We start from the raw sequence: 13,868 nt of genomic DNA on the forward strand, positions 1-13,868 counted from the left end.
CGTTGTAATTTAATATCATATTTTTTTTAGTAATTATCTATCTAAAAGTGATTTTAACTAATATTATCTAAACAATATTTATTTTATCAAAATCAATTTTGATCTAGAGTTGCCAAACATAAATCATGTTGAAACAAACTTCTATCCAGAATCAATTCTATAAAATCACTTTGATTCAAACTCCAATTTGACAAACCACAATCCAAACACACACTATAACTACCACCCCTAAAGAAAAAAAAAAAATTGAAGAATATAATATTTTTTGATAATGAATATTTAGGAACAAATGTGTTTTGATGTTCCAAAATATTTTGAAGGATCTTTCTAGAATTATATATTATCAATTATTGTTGGAGCTAACGATGGGTCATAATTAAATTTGTTTGACTTAAGCTAATAACTTCCAACTGTAATAGTTTATATGAATTGGAAGAGATATCTAATAGGAGAGTTGGAGGAAAAACTGAACTGCCCAAAACGTCTATATAAATACACATATTGGTAGTATGGAGGAGCACAAAAATCTTCTTCTATAGCTTTTATTGAGAGAAACAATTGTTTAGCTTTCTGAAAAAAATGAGTGACATCACACCAACCAAACTACCCCTTTCACATCTTGCTGATGACCTTTTATGGAAGATCTTTGTAAAGTCAGAACTGAAAACTGTTGGAAGGTGCAGGACATTGAACAAAACATGGAGGTTCAAGCTCTCCACAGCACTGTTCGTGAAACAAAATTTCAAGGAAAACAAGGATAGGAATCAGAGTCTTATTATTGGAGTTGGCTACCCTCCATCAGATTCCAACTCTCAATGGTTTGTGATGGCTGATGTAGAACATGGACATCAGCTTCAACTAAATATTCCAGCTAACATAAACCAATTTGGGTACTATTCCATTGTTGGGACTGACAATGGGAACCTATGCATAAGGTACTGCCAGGGTGGTCTTAACTCCAGCCTCATGATACTGATTCCCTTCACCCAATACGTGAACTACGTATCTGATGAGGCCAAGAGGCACTGCTGTCACGCTGTTAATCTTTATGCTTTCGGATACTTGGTGGATTCCATTGAGTATCACATTGTCCATGTCTACAAAAAATATTTTTCTGAGAGGCACATTTCATCGATGTTGTACAATTCCTTTGAAGCGGACTGGAAACATTCAGGAATATTTATCAGTGATGTCCTGAAGGTTGGGCCTAAGTCTATTGTAGACAAAGGGGTTGTCTATTGGATTGGGTGGGAAGGAGTTGGTTATGCAGAGCCTACCAGCATATTATTCTTCTCTCTACAACAAAGGATCTTTAATGAGGCAAAGATCCCGGAGCAAGCAAAGTTAACCTATCATTGTTCTATGGGAACATCGACTTTACTAGGACTGTTTCTGTCTGGCAGCTTAGCTGCGTTGGAGATGATGTGTTGTTTTGGAAAAAAATGCTGAAGATATCAGGTATTGGGATCCCATTTAACCTAACCTTATATGTGGGGAATGATATCCTTTTAGTGTTGGAGTCCAGAAATAGTTATGGGAGAGCAAATGATGCTGAAATGACCGACATCTTGGTTTCGAAGCTCAAATACATGACATTGAGGAGGGAAAATCTTTTGGTTCGTACTTGGCATGAGGATTTATCTGTCAAGACGGTTACTCTCCACTCCGAAGGGCTTTACATGGTTTAATCATAGTTCTGAGTATGGCAGGCTTACGAGAATGTTGAATGTGCTTATTTAGGGTATCAACTATGTTGTCCTCTACTCTTTTGGTATTTTCATTTTGGAGAAGTGTTGTTCCAGTCCTTTTGGTCTTATTAGAACTAGATGTCAGTTGTTCTATATGTTTTAGAAGGATAAAATTCTAAGTAATGTGTCCTCTAATGTTCAAGTTTCAGAGTTGTCCTCATTAGCGTCTTTGATTAAGGGTTTATTCCAAATTCTGTATATTTTTATTAAGTTTTAATGATATCAGTTGTTAGGATTATATTGGTTAAATATACAGTCACAAAAAAAAGACAATGTAAAAACTCAGTTTCAAGTGAGTACAAATGTTTGAATGAACCAAGTTGTTGAATTAAATGAATAAACTGAGGAATGCATTGATAGAAACATACATCAAGACTAAGCAAGGTATCAAATTTTAGAGGAAATTTTGAGAAAGTCGTTTAATTGGTAATGTATAACAGGAATTAAAGCAATATTATTACAAATAATAGATCACATTATAGTAACAAAGCAAGACTACTTTTTTCTTTTAACCAATAATTAATAATTTGGAGGTACTTAACTAAAAGGATGATATTATGCATTCAAATACTGTAATTTACACAATATATTAATAATCTAAAACAAGCAAGAAGTTTTGTTTAATTCAATAACTAAGTATTACGTGTCCCATAATTTAAGAATGCTTAATTTTCCTCTTTATTTATTAATTAGTACACTGTAGAAGAGTTAAATTAAAGTTCATATTTATGTGAGACACACTAATTGGAATTTTTTGAAATATTTAAATTAGTTTAGATTTTTTTATTTGTTAGGTCAATAGTCCAATACTCAATGCATAGGCTTTCTAAGTTTTTCTAAGAACAAAATTTAAGAAGACACTTAAAATACTGACATGTCATCGTTATATTTAGTACACAGCTTAGCATTAGAGTAAGCTCTGAAATAGAGAGATATTGTATCATACATGTTATAGAAATGTAAGTCTACAGAGACATTAGAAAGGGAAAACCACATTGACATAGATAGGAATGTAAGTTTACAACTAGGTCACAACATTTGGAGGAGTAATGGACAGAACATCAGCTACACTTGCTAGGAAAAAAAGAAGAACTATCCTTGAGGAGAAGAGGAAGAGGCAACGAACAGTAGATTTGGAGACATCAGAGCAAATTTAGGGTTATTTACTCGACAAGTGGAGCTACCAATGAACGACAAATGTTACACTCCAATGTTTGACAAGTGGCAATTATAAAAAGAGAATAATTTATATTATCTAATAGATTATTATACATTACACATTGTGCAACAGGGATCTGGGTTCAATAGACTATTACACTTTATAATGTTATTGCACCCGAAGCTTTCTTCTTTTATTTGGCATTTTAAATTGTTTATTCTAATTTCTAACCCTCCCTTTAAATACTCTCTCTCTCCATCTTCTTCAGCCATTTTTTGAAACAAGAAAGACTAAAGTCTTCTTTTAAATACTCTTTCTCTATCTTCAGCCATCTCAGAAACAAAAAGGAGTCAACCCTCCCTCTAAATACTCTGTCTCGTTTTTTTGTGAAAAATCATACACCGAAAATCAAGCGTAATGGCCAAAACATTTGACTACTCGCTCGATGTCAACCCAAGAAAACTGGCATGGAGTTTCAACGTATATTTGGTGATAATTTGGGAGGTTCCAAACAAGTACAATGAAAAGGAAATTTGATCAATAGAGATGATCCTCCAGGACAGTAAAGTAGCCAATCTTTTTATATATAGCAGTTATTGTGCAAGTATTTGTTTTTTAATTTACTGATACTTATTTCTCCCTTCTCCGCTAATTTTAGGGCGATAGGATTCATGCATCCATACCCAAGTGTGTTGTTGCTAGGTGGAGAGGCAATATCTTTGAGTTCCAAATGTACGTTATGCGTAACTTCATAGTTGTGGGCAACAAAACTAAGCCAAGGACTACCAATAGCAACTGGATACTAATGTTTTTCCAACGGATAACGGTCACACATGTAAACAACCCAAGCTATCCTCTTGAAGCATTCCGTTTCAGGTCTATTTCGGATTTGTTGAATGCTGAAAGATTGGACGATACATATCTGTTTGGTGAGTATTACTTACACTGTTTCAAAAGTTGTTGTGTGAACTTTGTTCGAAATCTATTTTTTAAGATTGATAGTCATAACTTATTGATGGTTCCTGCTCTTTAGACATGATTGCTGAAGTAGTTGGAAAGGAAGATCCAGGGGATTTGGTTACCAGTACAGGCAAGGAAACCAAATGTATGGCTGTTGTGTTAGAAGACTTAGAGTATGTGCTATTTTTGAAAATTGACTTTTCACATATTTCCAGACTATAAAATACCATAATGCATCCTTATGTTTTCAACAGGAACAACAGGATTGGGTATACTTTGTTTGGGGAGATGGTGGATCAAATCCGACCACACCTTGAAGAAGGAAGTGTGGAACCCCTTATTGTTGTGCTGTAATTATTCAAAGCATCCCGGTGGAACGGCAAAACCACTGTTCAGAGTCACTTTTACATCTCCAAGATCCACATTAATACATCACATTTCTTCGCTCCTAAAGTTAAAAATGATACATCACATTTCTTCGCTCCTAAAGTTAAAACAAAGCTGCAAAAGCTACTTTGTGAAGCTACTAATCCATGATACATAACAATGTCTGAAATTCTTAGGTAAGCAATTGAGTATGTGTAATGACTTAAGGTGGTGATTATAGTATCATTTCCTCTTGTTATATACCTCATCTAATAAAAAAAGAGAGAAAGAAAAACCAAAGCCTATTCCACCATTTGCTAGAAATGAATTATACCTTCACCAATAAACTTACCAACACCAGAACAAGGTTATATTGACTAGATTCATATATGTTTTCAAGATTAACTTTTCCAAGCAAAACTACTACAGTTGATAGTTATTAGCTCAAGCCAAAAAAGTTAATTAGGCTTTTAAATTTGAATTTAACACTTTTTTTACATACCTTAGTTTATATTCATTTAAAATTATCAACTTAGAAATCTTGAAGATTAAGAAATATAATATTTCAATTTTGAAAATGATAAATTAAAGCAAAATTAATTTGATAATTTCAAATTTTAATTTATAATAATGATGTCAAGTTAATAATGCACTCGCTATATAATTACTAAAGAGAAAAGGAAATAAAATAAAATAATAATAATAATATGAAAAGAAGATGTGAATGTAGTTGTTATTGTTGATGATGATTGAATTGAAATTCTACAAACGTTTATATAGTGGTTATATGCTATAATTTCAACGGATAGAAATAAAACTTTCCTATAATAACTCTTAGCCTTCTTTTTCTTAGCCTTCCTTTTCTTTCTCTCTCCCTCACAATTCTCCACCTCGTTCACAATTTGAAATCTACGCAAATTTTGGACGATCAAAGAATGGTATTCGTATTCGGTTGCATCATTTGAAAATGACTGCCTAACATGGAAAAATATTGAGCAATTTCAAACAATGTTGGAACTTGCTTCCTGACACCACTTTAGTCAACATGTCAACGGGATTTTCATCCGTGTGTACTTTTACAAGAGAAATGTCACCTTTCTCCATAACATCACGCACGAAGTGATATCTAACATCAATATGCTTGGTACGAGCATGATGAACCTGATTTTTAGCCAAATGAATTACACTTTGACTATCACAATTCAGATCCACACAATCTTGCTTCAACCCCAAATCATCTAGAAGACCTCTTAGCCACAATGCTTCTTTCACCCCTTCTGCTACTACCATGTACTCAGCTTCTATAGTAGATAGTGCCACTGTAGCTTGTAACATCGATCGCCAACTAACTAGAGCATCTTGTATTTTATATACATAACCAATCGTAGAACGTCTTCTATCTAGATCACTAGCATAATCAGAATCAACAAAGCCGCTGATTTGACATGATTTTCCACTAAAGCATAAATCTGTGTCAATGGTGCCCTTCAAGTATCTTAATATCCACTTGACTGCTTCCCAGTGTGCCTTACCTGGGTTTGCCATGAACCTGCTAACAACACTTACTGCCTGTGAAATATCTGGGCGTGTATATACCATAGCATACATTAGGCTACCGACTGCACTAGCATAAGGTACATTTTTCATGTAAGCCTTATCCTCTGCTGTTGTGGGAGATTATTTACCAGAGAGCCTAAAATGTGGAGCCAACGGCGTTACCACCGATTTAGCATTTTTCATTTCAAATCTTTCAATGACGCGCTCAATGTATCCTCTTTGGCTCAAGAACAATTTTTGGCTTGATCTCTCTCTTTTAATTTCCATGCCTAATATTTTTCGTGTAGCACCCAAGTCTTTTGTTTCAAATTCTTTACCAAGTTGAACCTTTAACATATCTATCTCTACCTTGCTCTTAGAGGCAATAAGCATGTCATCCACATATAATAGAAGATAGATATAATCACCTCCAGGAAGCTTACGAATGTATACACAACAATCATAATTACTTCTGGAAAAACCTTGTTTTAACATAAAGGAGTCAAATCGCTTATACCATTGCCGAGGAGATTGTTTCAATCCATATAGCGATTTCCTCAAGCGACATACCTGACTTTCTTTACCCTCAACCTTGAAACCCTCAGGTTGATACATGTAGATTTCTTCCTCTAAATCACCGTGCAAGAATGCAGTCTTCACGTCTAGTTGTTCCAACTCAAGATCACCATGAGCGACAAGACTTAAAAGCACTCGTATGGAAGTGTGTTTTATCACAGGAAAAAATATCTCATTGTAATCAACACCTTCTTTCTGTGCAAATCCCTTTGCTACTAACCTAGCTTTGAATATTGTACCATCTGACTTAGTAGGATCTTCTTTTCTTTTATACACCCACTTACAACCAATTGCAGTCTTTCCCACGGGCAATGGGACCACATCCCATGTCTTGTTCTTATGAAGAGATTGCATCTCTTTCTCCATAGCGACCAACCAACTCTCTCTATCTTTGTCTTTGATAGCATGTTTGAAGGTGACCGACTCATCATCCTCCACTGAGAGTGCATAATCTACCAAGTTTAGCTACCCAAATGTCTCAAAGGCTTGTCTGACCCAAACTTCTGAACAAATTTATAATTCCTCTTTGGCCTAGTAGATGCCAAAGAATCCTGCTGCTGCTGTTGTAATGCATGTGCATTTTCTCGCTGAATTTTCTCATGATCAAGTTCATCCTCTGCGTCATCTCGAGTAGCATTAGGATGCTCCACCTGAATATTATTAGAGTCTATTTGTTGGTATTTAGACTCTATCTCCACCACTTGAGTATTTGAAGTTTTTCCAACATCACCATCATCTGGCACCACATCTTTAGACAAAGCTACCATAGATCGTTCATCAAAGGTAACATCCCTGCTAATTACAAACTTAGAATCATTTACACTCCAAAGGCGATAGCCTTGAACCCCTCTTGGATACCCCAAAAAGATTTCCTTCTTAGCTCTATCATCAAGCTTATTATCTTTGACATGATAATAGGCTGTGCATCCAAAGACTCTGAGTTTCTCGTAATCTGCATGTTCCCCTGACCACACCTTATAAGGTGTGTCTCCATCTAGAGAAGAATGTGGGGATCGGTTCACTATGTAGCAAGCTGTAGCAACCGAGTCCGCCCACCATTCTCTGCCTAACCCGGAATTAGAGCGCATACACCTTGCCTTCTCAAGTAGCGTACGATTTAGTCGTTCGGCGACTCCATTCTGTTGTGGTGTTTCTCTAACTTTCCAGTGTCTTGCAATGCCTTCTCGATCACAGAACTCCTTGAAAGCTCCATCCGTGTACTCTGTGCCATTATCTGATCGTAGAGTTTTCAACTTCCTACCCGTTCGATTTTCAACCATTGCTCTCCACCGCTTAAAAGTGTCGAATACCTCATTCTTATGTTTGAGGAAGTAAATCCAAACATACCTGGAATAATCATCAACAAAAGTAACAAAATACCTGGAACCACCCTTGGAAGTAACTTTAGCTGAGCCCCAAATATCAGTATGCACGTAGTCTAACAACCCTCTGCTTTTGTGCTTGCTTGTAGAAAACTTCACCCTATGTGCCTTTCCATACACGCAATGCTCACAAAATTCCATTTGTGGTTTTTTCATATTCTTCAGCAAACCTTGTCCACAAAGCAATGATAGACCTTTCTCTGACATATGTCCAAGCCGCATGTGCCATCTTCTCGTGCAATCTGTTTGATCTCTACTTCCACCAATTTCAACTGCTAACTCACCTATAACCGTTGTCCCCAAAAGAGAATAAAGATTACCGTGACGAACTCCTTTCATCACTACCAAAGAACCACGAACAACTTTCAGTACCCCATTTTTTGCAACTATTTTGCAACCATTTTTCTCCAACAAACCTATGGAGATCAGATTTTTTCACAAGTCTGGAATATGTCTCACATCCTTTAAGGTTCTTATGACACCATCATGCATCTTGATTCTTACAATACCCAACCCCACAGTTTTACAAGCATGATCATTGTCCATTAAAACTGTGCCACCATTTATGCTTTGATAGGTAGTAAACCACTTCCTATTTGGGCACATATGGTGAGATGCTCCTGAATCAAGAATCCACTTATCGAAAATTTCATAAGATTGTTCTGTCACAGAGTAACAATCTTCCTCATCATTTGAGACGTAGCTTGCTTCTTGCTTTTCTTTTGGGTTGTCATTGTTCTGTTTCTTGAAAGTTATCCTTTTATTTGGAAAATTTGCTTTGAAATGTCCAGGCTCACCACATTTAAAGCATGTTCTCTCCGTGTGAGGTCTAGATTTTGGCCTTGACTTTCCACGCTTATTACCTTTTCCTCTTTCATTAGTCCTTCCTCTAACTGCGAACAACCCTTGTGCTTGATCATTATACTCTCTTCCATTTGAGGATGACATTACACTTGTAGCAACCTTACGTAGATCATCCGATAAAAGTGATGCCCTCGTCTCATCCATGGTCAGAGTGTCACCCACTAGCATCAATATCTGCACCAGATTTTCATAGGACTTTGGTAATGAAAGTAACAATATGAGTGCCTGATCTTCATCATCAACCTTGACATCTATATCCTTTAAGTTTGATATAATCCTATCAAACTTATTGATATATTCTTGGATTGAGGTGCCTTCCTCCAACTTGCATGTATACAATTTGGATTTTAAGTAGATCCTGTTAGTTAGAGTTTTCGTCATGAAGTTACTCTCTAACTTTGTCCAGACGCCTGCTGCAGTTGCTTCTTCATTCACCAAGAAAGCAACATCCCTCTCAAGGCATAAGATTATTGCAGCCCGTGCCTCAAGATCTAATTCTTCCCAATCCTCATCTTTCATTTCTTCCGGCTTCTTCTCTTTTCCTGCCAGTGCCTTGTGTAACTTTTGTGATATAAGCAGATTTTTCATTTGCATCCTCCAATAGAAAAAATCATTTTTCCCATTGAACTTCTCGATTTCATATTTGCCTACTTTGACATTACCACTAGTAGAAGTCATTATATTTAAAATTGAATTTTACCACTCAAATAATGAATAATATAACGTTGGCTCTTGATACCAATTGTTGAGTTTACAGCGGAATTTTGACTTCTAATAGCTACAAAGTAATATGAAATTGAACACTACTCACAATAATGCACTCGCTATATAATTACTAAAGAGAAAAGGAAATAAAATAAAATAATAATAATAATAATAATATGAAAAGAAGATGTGAATGTAGTTGTTATTGTTGATGATGATTGAATTGAAATTCTACAAACGTTTATATAGTGGTTATATACTATAATTTCAACGGATAGAAATAAAACTTTCCTATAATAACTCTTAGCCTTCTTTTTCTTAGCCTTCCTTTTCTTTCTCTCTCCCTCACATTTATAATATCATGTAAGTAACAAACACATTTGCTTCAATCCTGTTGTCACTTACTTTTGAGTTTCATTATTCTTTGTAGATCTACATTTAATAGAAGAAGAGTTAAAGGATTTTATTGTCATTGACGTTGAGAACAAATTGAAAAGTTACAATAAGGCTGCGTTTGTTTACAGAGACAGGGATACTGAGACACAAAATCGTTTTTGGCAGAGGAGACATGGACAGAGACAATGTATCCAGAGACACTGAAATAGTATATTTTATGTCCATCCTAACAGGAAGGACACAGAGACATTAACAAGGGACACAACTTATTTTTTATTTTTCTTTCATTATTCTTGTTAATTTTTTATAATTATATTTTTTATTGTTATATTTTTCATCTCAAATTTTTTGAATGAAAAAAAATGAGAATAAATTGAATTTTCATAATTTGTTCTAGTTTATCACCAAACAGAATACAATAACACAAAATTTTGTGTCTCTGTCCATCAGTGTCTTGTCCTGTCCTGTTCTCAGTGTCTTATCCTGTCCTATTCTTAAAAACAAACACAGCCTAAGAGTCTTAGGGACTTCCCATCTATGCCAGTCCCGGATGTCGAATTAACTTCCAATGCTTTGATGACTAAGGGGGTTAATAGCCTAATATGCGACGTGTAAAATCCGGTTAATTAATGACTAATTAACCCATAAATTAAAATATATTCTAGAAAATAAGAAATAATATTTTTATGGTTTAATATGATAGAGAACATTAAAACGAGAATTTTGACACCAATTTTAAGAAATCGGCCCAAAATTGGGCCGAACGGACCAAACTGGACCAAATCGGGCCTGTATTGGGCCCTTAGCCCAACCCAATAGCCAATTAAGTAAAGGGCACAACCCTTCCTTCCCCACATGAAACAGAAACATGCTGATAGGAAGGGGAAGAGTAAGAAACCCTTTTCCAAATTTCACTTCAATCTTCAATTGATCATAACTTTTGATCCGGTGCTCCGATTGACGAGCCGTTTGTGGCCACGCGTTGGGCTTGTCGAGCTCTTCAATTCTATCCAAACAAAATAATAAGTAAATCGCATTTGCCTAGCTCCATTTCTTCTGGTATATGAATTTCAGGTTTAAGGTTTGAGAAACTCAATTCCTTGATGATTTTCATGTTTTAGGGGTCCACTAGACTTGATTCCTTGTGGGTATTGCTCAAGGATCAGTGGGTAAAGGTAAGAGATCTCAAACCCTAATGGAATTTCTAAATTTAAGCATTTGGGTATTGAGTTGTTGTGTTTGGATGTGGTAATTGTGGGTTAGGTGTTGTGTATGTGAATGTTGACGCTTGTTGAAGCTTGTTGGTGATTTTAGAAGCTTGGAAGTGGAGTTGTGAGGCTGGAAATCTGAGCCTGGTGGTGTTGGAGCCCCAAGGGCTTGAAGAAAAGTGAAATTAAAAGTGTTCCGAGTTAAGCGGGGAATCGGCCAAGGTATGATTTCAGTTTTCTGTATTTAAAATGTAATGTGGTGTGAAAACTTAGGCTAGTGACCCATAGGATAGGAATTGAATTTGTGATGATAGTTGATTGGTTGTTGAAATTGTTGTATGATTATGTGATTATTGGTTTGTGGAAGGTATAATTGAAGTTCTTGATTGATGATGTATGTGAGTTTTATATGATGATGATACTTGGTATATGTACAAGTTGATTTGAAGTTGAGATTGGGCTTGATATGGATAGGTTGATGAATTATGGTTATGTTGAACGATGATTGTGTTGGTATTCGATGATGATAATCTGTTATGATGAATATATATTGTTGAAGTAAATCACTTTATGATGATGAGTTATGGAAGAATTGATGGGCTGAGAGTTGAGTGAGGTTTGGAAATGATTAATGTTGGAATGGTTGAGTTTTAGCTGATTTGAATGAAATTGGGAAGTGTATATTTTGGAAAATTGGAGGTTTATGAAATTGGTAAAAATGAAATTTTAGTGAACTTCAACGGATCATATCTCAAGCTATTGTTTTTGGAATTTGATGATTTTTATATCAAATGAAAGATAATTTCATAAGCTTTAAAATGGTTTAAATTTGGTTGAAATTGGAATTTATGGAAGTAGATATGATCGTTGAAAGTTTGGGCCAAAAATCTGAAATTCTGCAAATTCTATAGAATTTGTGATTTTTGGTTTGTGTGCGCACGCACAAGCCTGTGCGCATGCACACCCTGTGGATTTTTGGACATGTGCGCACGCACACACTTGTGCGTATGCACACACAAGGAAGTGGTTGCGGCTGGGAGCGCCAGCACGCCCTGTGCGCGCACACAACATTAAGGTTTTTGCAAGTTGTGCGTGCGCACAGCTCTGTGCGTACGCACACGTTGGAAATTTTACTTTCTGTGCGTACGCACAACCCTATGCGCACACACACTTTCTGAAAACACTTCTGGGCGTGCGCACGCACACGACCCTGTTCGTTTATAAAGCTTTTGTTTTCAAGTATTTCACTTTTCCAACAAGCTTGTAACCTTCCGGGATGTTGTTTCATGCTTATAAACCCCCAATTTCATCCTCTAAATCTTAGATCAATATAGAATGCCTAGTAATTGAGAGGAAGCTAGCTTATGGGCGAAGAAAGGGGATATTATGATAAGTCATTATTAATGTTGAGAATTATTATAGTTGTTGAGAATAGTTAGTATTGTTGATGATTAATAATTGTTAATGAGAATGTTATTGGTGAAGAAATGAGGAGAATTATCTGTTAGAATGGACTATGTATATGCGTATGATAGAAGAGGTGTCGGGTAAGAGGCGGTGGAAAATAACTACTCGCTCCGGGTATGTGATTAAGAAGTGTAGAGATGTTGAGAATGTATGGAAAAGGAATTTATGAATTAGCAATTATGAAGGAATTGGAATAATAAAGAAAATGAACTTAGATTGATTGTGATATGCCTCCGGGTAAGATGCGGTGGTATTAACCACTTGCTCCGGGTAAGAGGTGAGAACGTCGGGTAAGAGGCAGTGGTGTTATCCACTTGCTCTGGGTATGATTTGAGAATGAATGAATGAATGAATGAATGGTAATGATAATGAAAGTGTGTTTCTGTATGTGACTCCGGGTAAGATGTAGTGGTGTTATCCACTTGCTCCGAAAAAGGCTGCGGGTAAGACGCAAGGGCTGTGTTCTGTTGCTGCTTGCTCCGAGCTGAGAATGTAACACTGTCTGGGTAAGAGGCAGGGTGAAGTTGTCCCCTGCTCCGGGTACACGGGTAAGATGCAAGGGTTGTGGCATTGTCCCACTTGCTCCGTGTTTGGTGTTCTATCCAATGGTTAGCTACCAGGACATGTCGGGTTGGCTTTGCAACCGACAGATGAGACTCATCAGCCACTAAGACAGGCATGCATTATATGCATCTATATGTCTTGTTTGGATTGTCTAAGTGATTGCATAACTAAATGCTACTTGATTACCTGCTCTATTTGAATCCTATTTATGAATCCTCTATTTGTAATAATTGTGTTTGTTGCATTTGGTTTCGTTGATGGTCGAAAGGTTTGGAGAAGTTAAAAAGGGGGAGTGGTAGATAGCTCTGGAGACCCTAGCTAGTTGCCTGTTTAAATCTCATGGTTTATTTATGCTTTAAGCTTTAATTATCTGTTGGAAGTTCTAGGATTGCCTTCGGCTTTCCCAGGACATTACATGTTAGATATGTGGGTACTATTACCATGCTGAGAACTTCCGGTTCTCACTCATGCGGGCTTTGTGGTTTTTCATATGCAGGTCAGGCAGCACCTCGCTGAGGCATGCTGGAAACTTCTGATGTTGCGAAGATCTTCATCTCTTGGGCTTAATTTGGTTATTTGTATTTATTTAGATACTTATTATCTCCACCTATTATATGTATGCTGTATTAATTCCTCTTAGAGGTGATTTTGGAGATTCAGGTTTTGTGACTTTGTATTTTGGGATTTTCTTTTGGGTTTTCCTATATACCTATATATGTATGACTATATGCTCAGACCGGTTTATCTTCGCGAGCCGAGTCCTGGGTTTTGGTTACATGTGAGTTGGAACTCTTAGTATTTAAATTGTTATCCTGCTTAAGTTACCGTACACGGAGTGTTACGCTTTTCGACTTAACGACTTCTATTTTGTCCCTTTCTTCAAAGGCTCCTAGTTATAAACCTTTTTCACTATATTATACATATTAAATTTTTGTTT

At 36.3% G+C, this 13,868-nt stretch overlaps 1 protein-coding gene across 1 annotated transcript; it reads left to right on the forward strand.

Annotated features, from left to right (window-relative positions):
* On the forward strand, positions 3,325-4,221 carry LOC107636800. Its single transcript, XM_016340282.1, has 4 exons — positions 3,325-3,387; positions 3,566-3,836; positions 3,941-4,040; positions 4,122-4,221. The coding sequence occupies exons 1-4, from the start codon at positions 3,325-3,327 to the stop codon at positions 4,219-4,221; spliced, it is 534 nt and encodes a 177-aa protein (XP_016195768.1).

The sequence above is a fragment of the Arachis ipaensis genome, chromosome B04 (genome assembly GCF_000816755.2).
Source record: "Arachis ipaensis cultivar K30076 chromosome B04, Araip1.1, whole genome shotgun sequence".
Classification (NCBI taxonomy): Eukaryota; Viridiplantae; Streptophyta; class Magnoliopsida; order Fabales; family Fabaceae; genus Arachis; species Arachis ipaensis.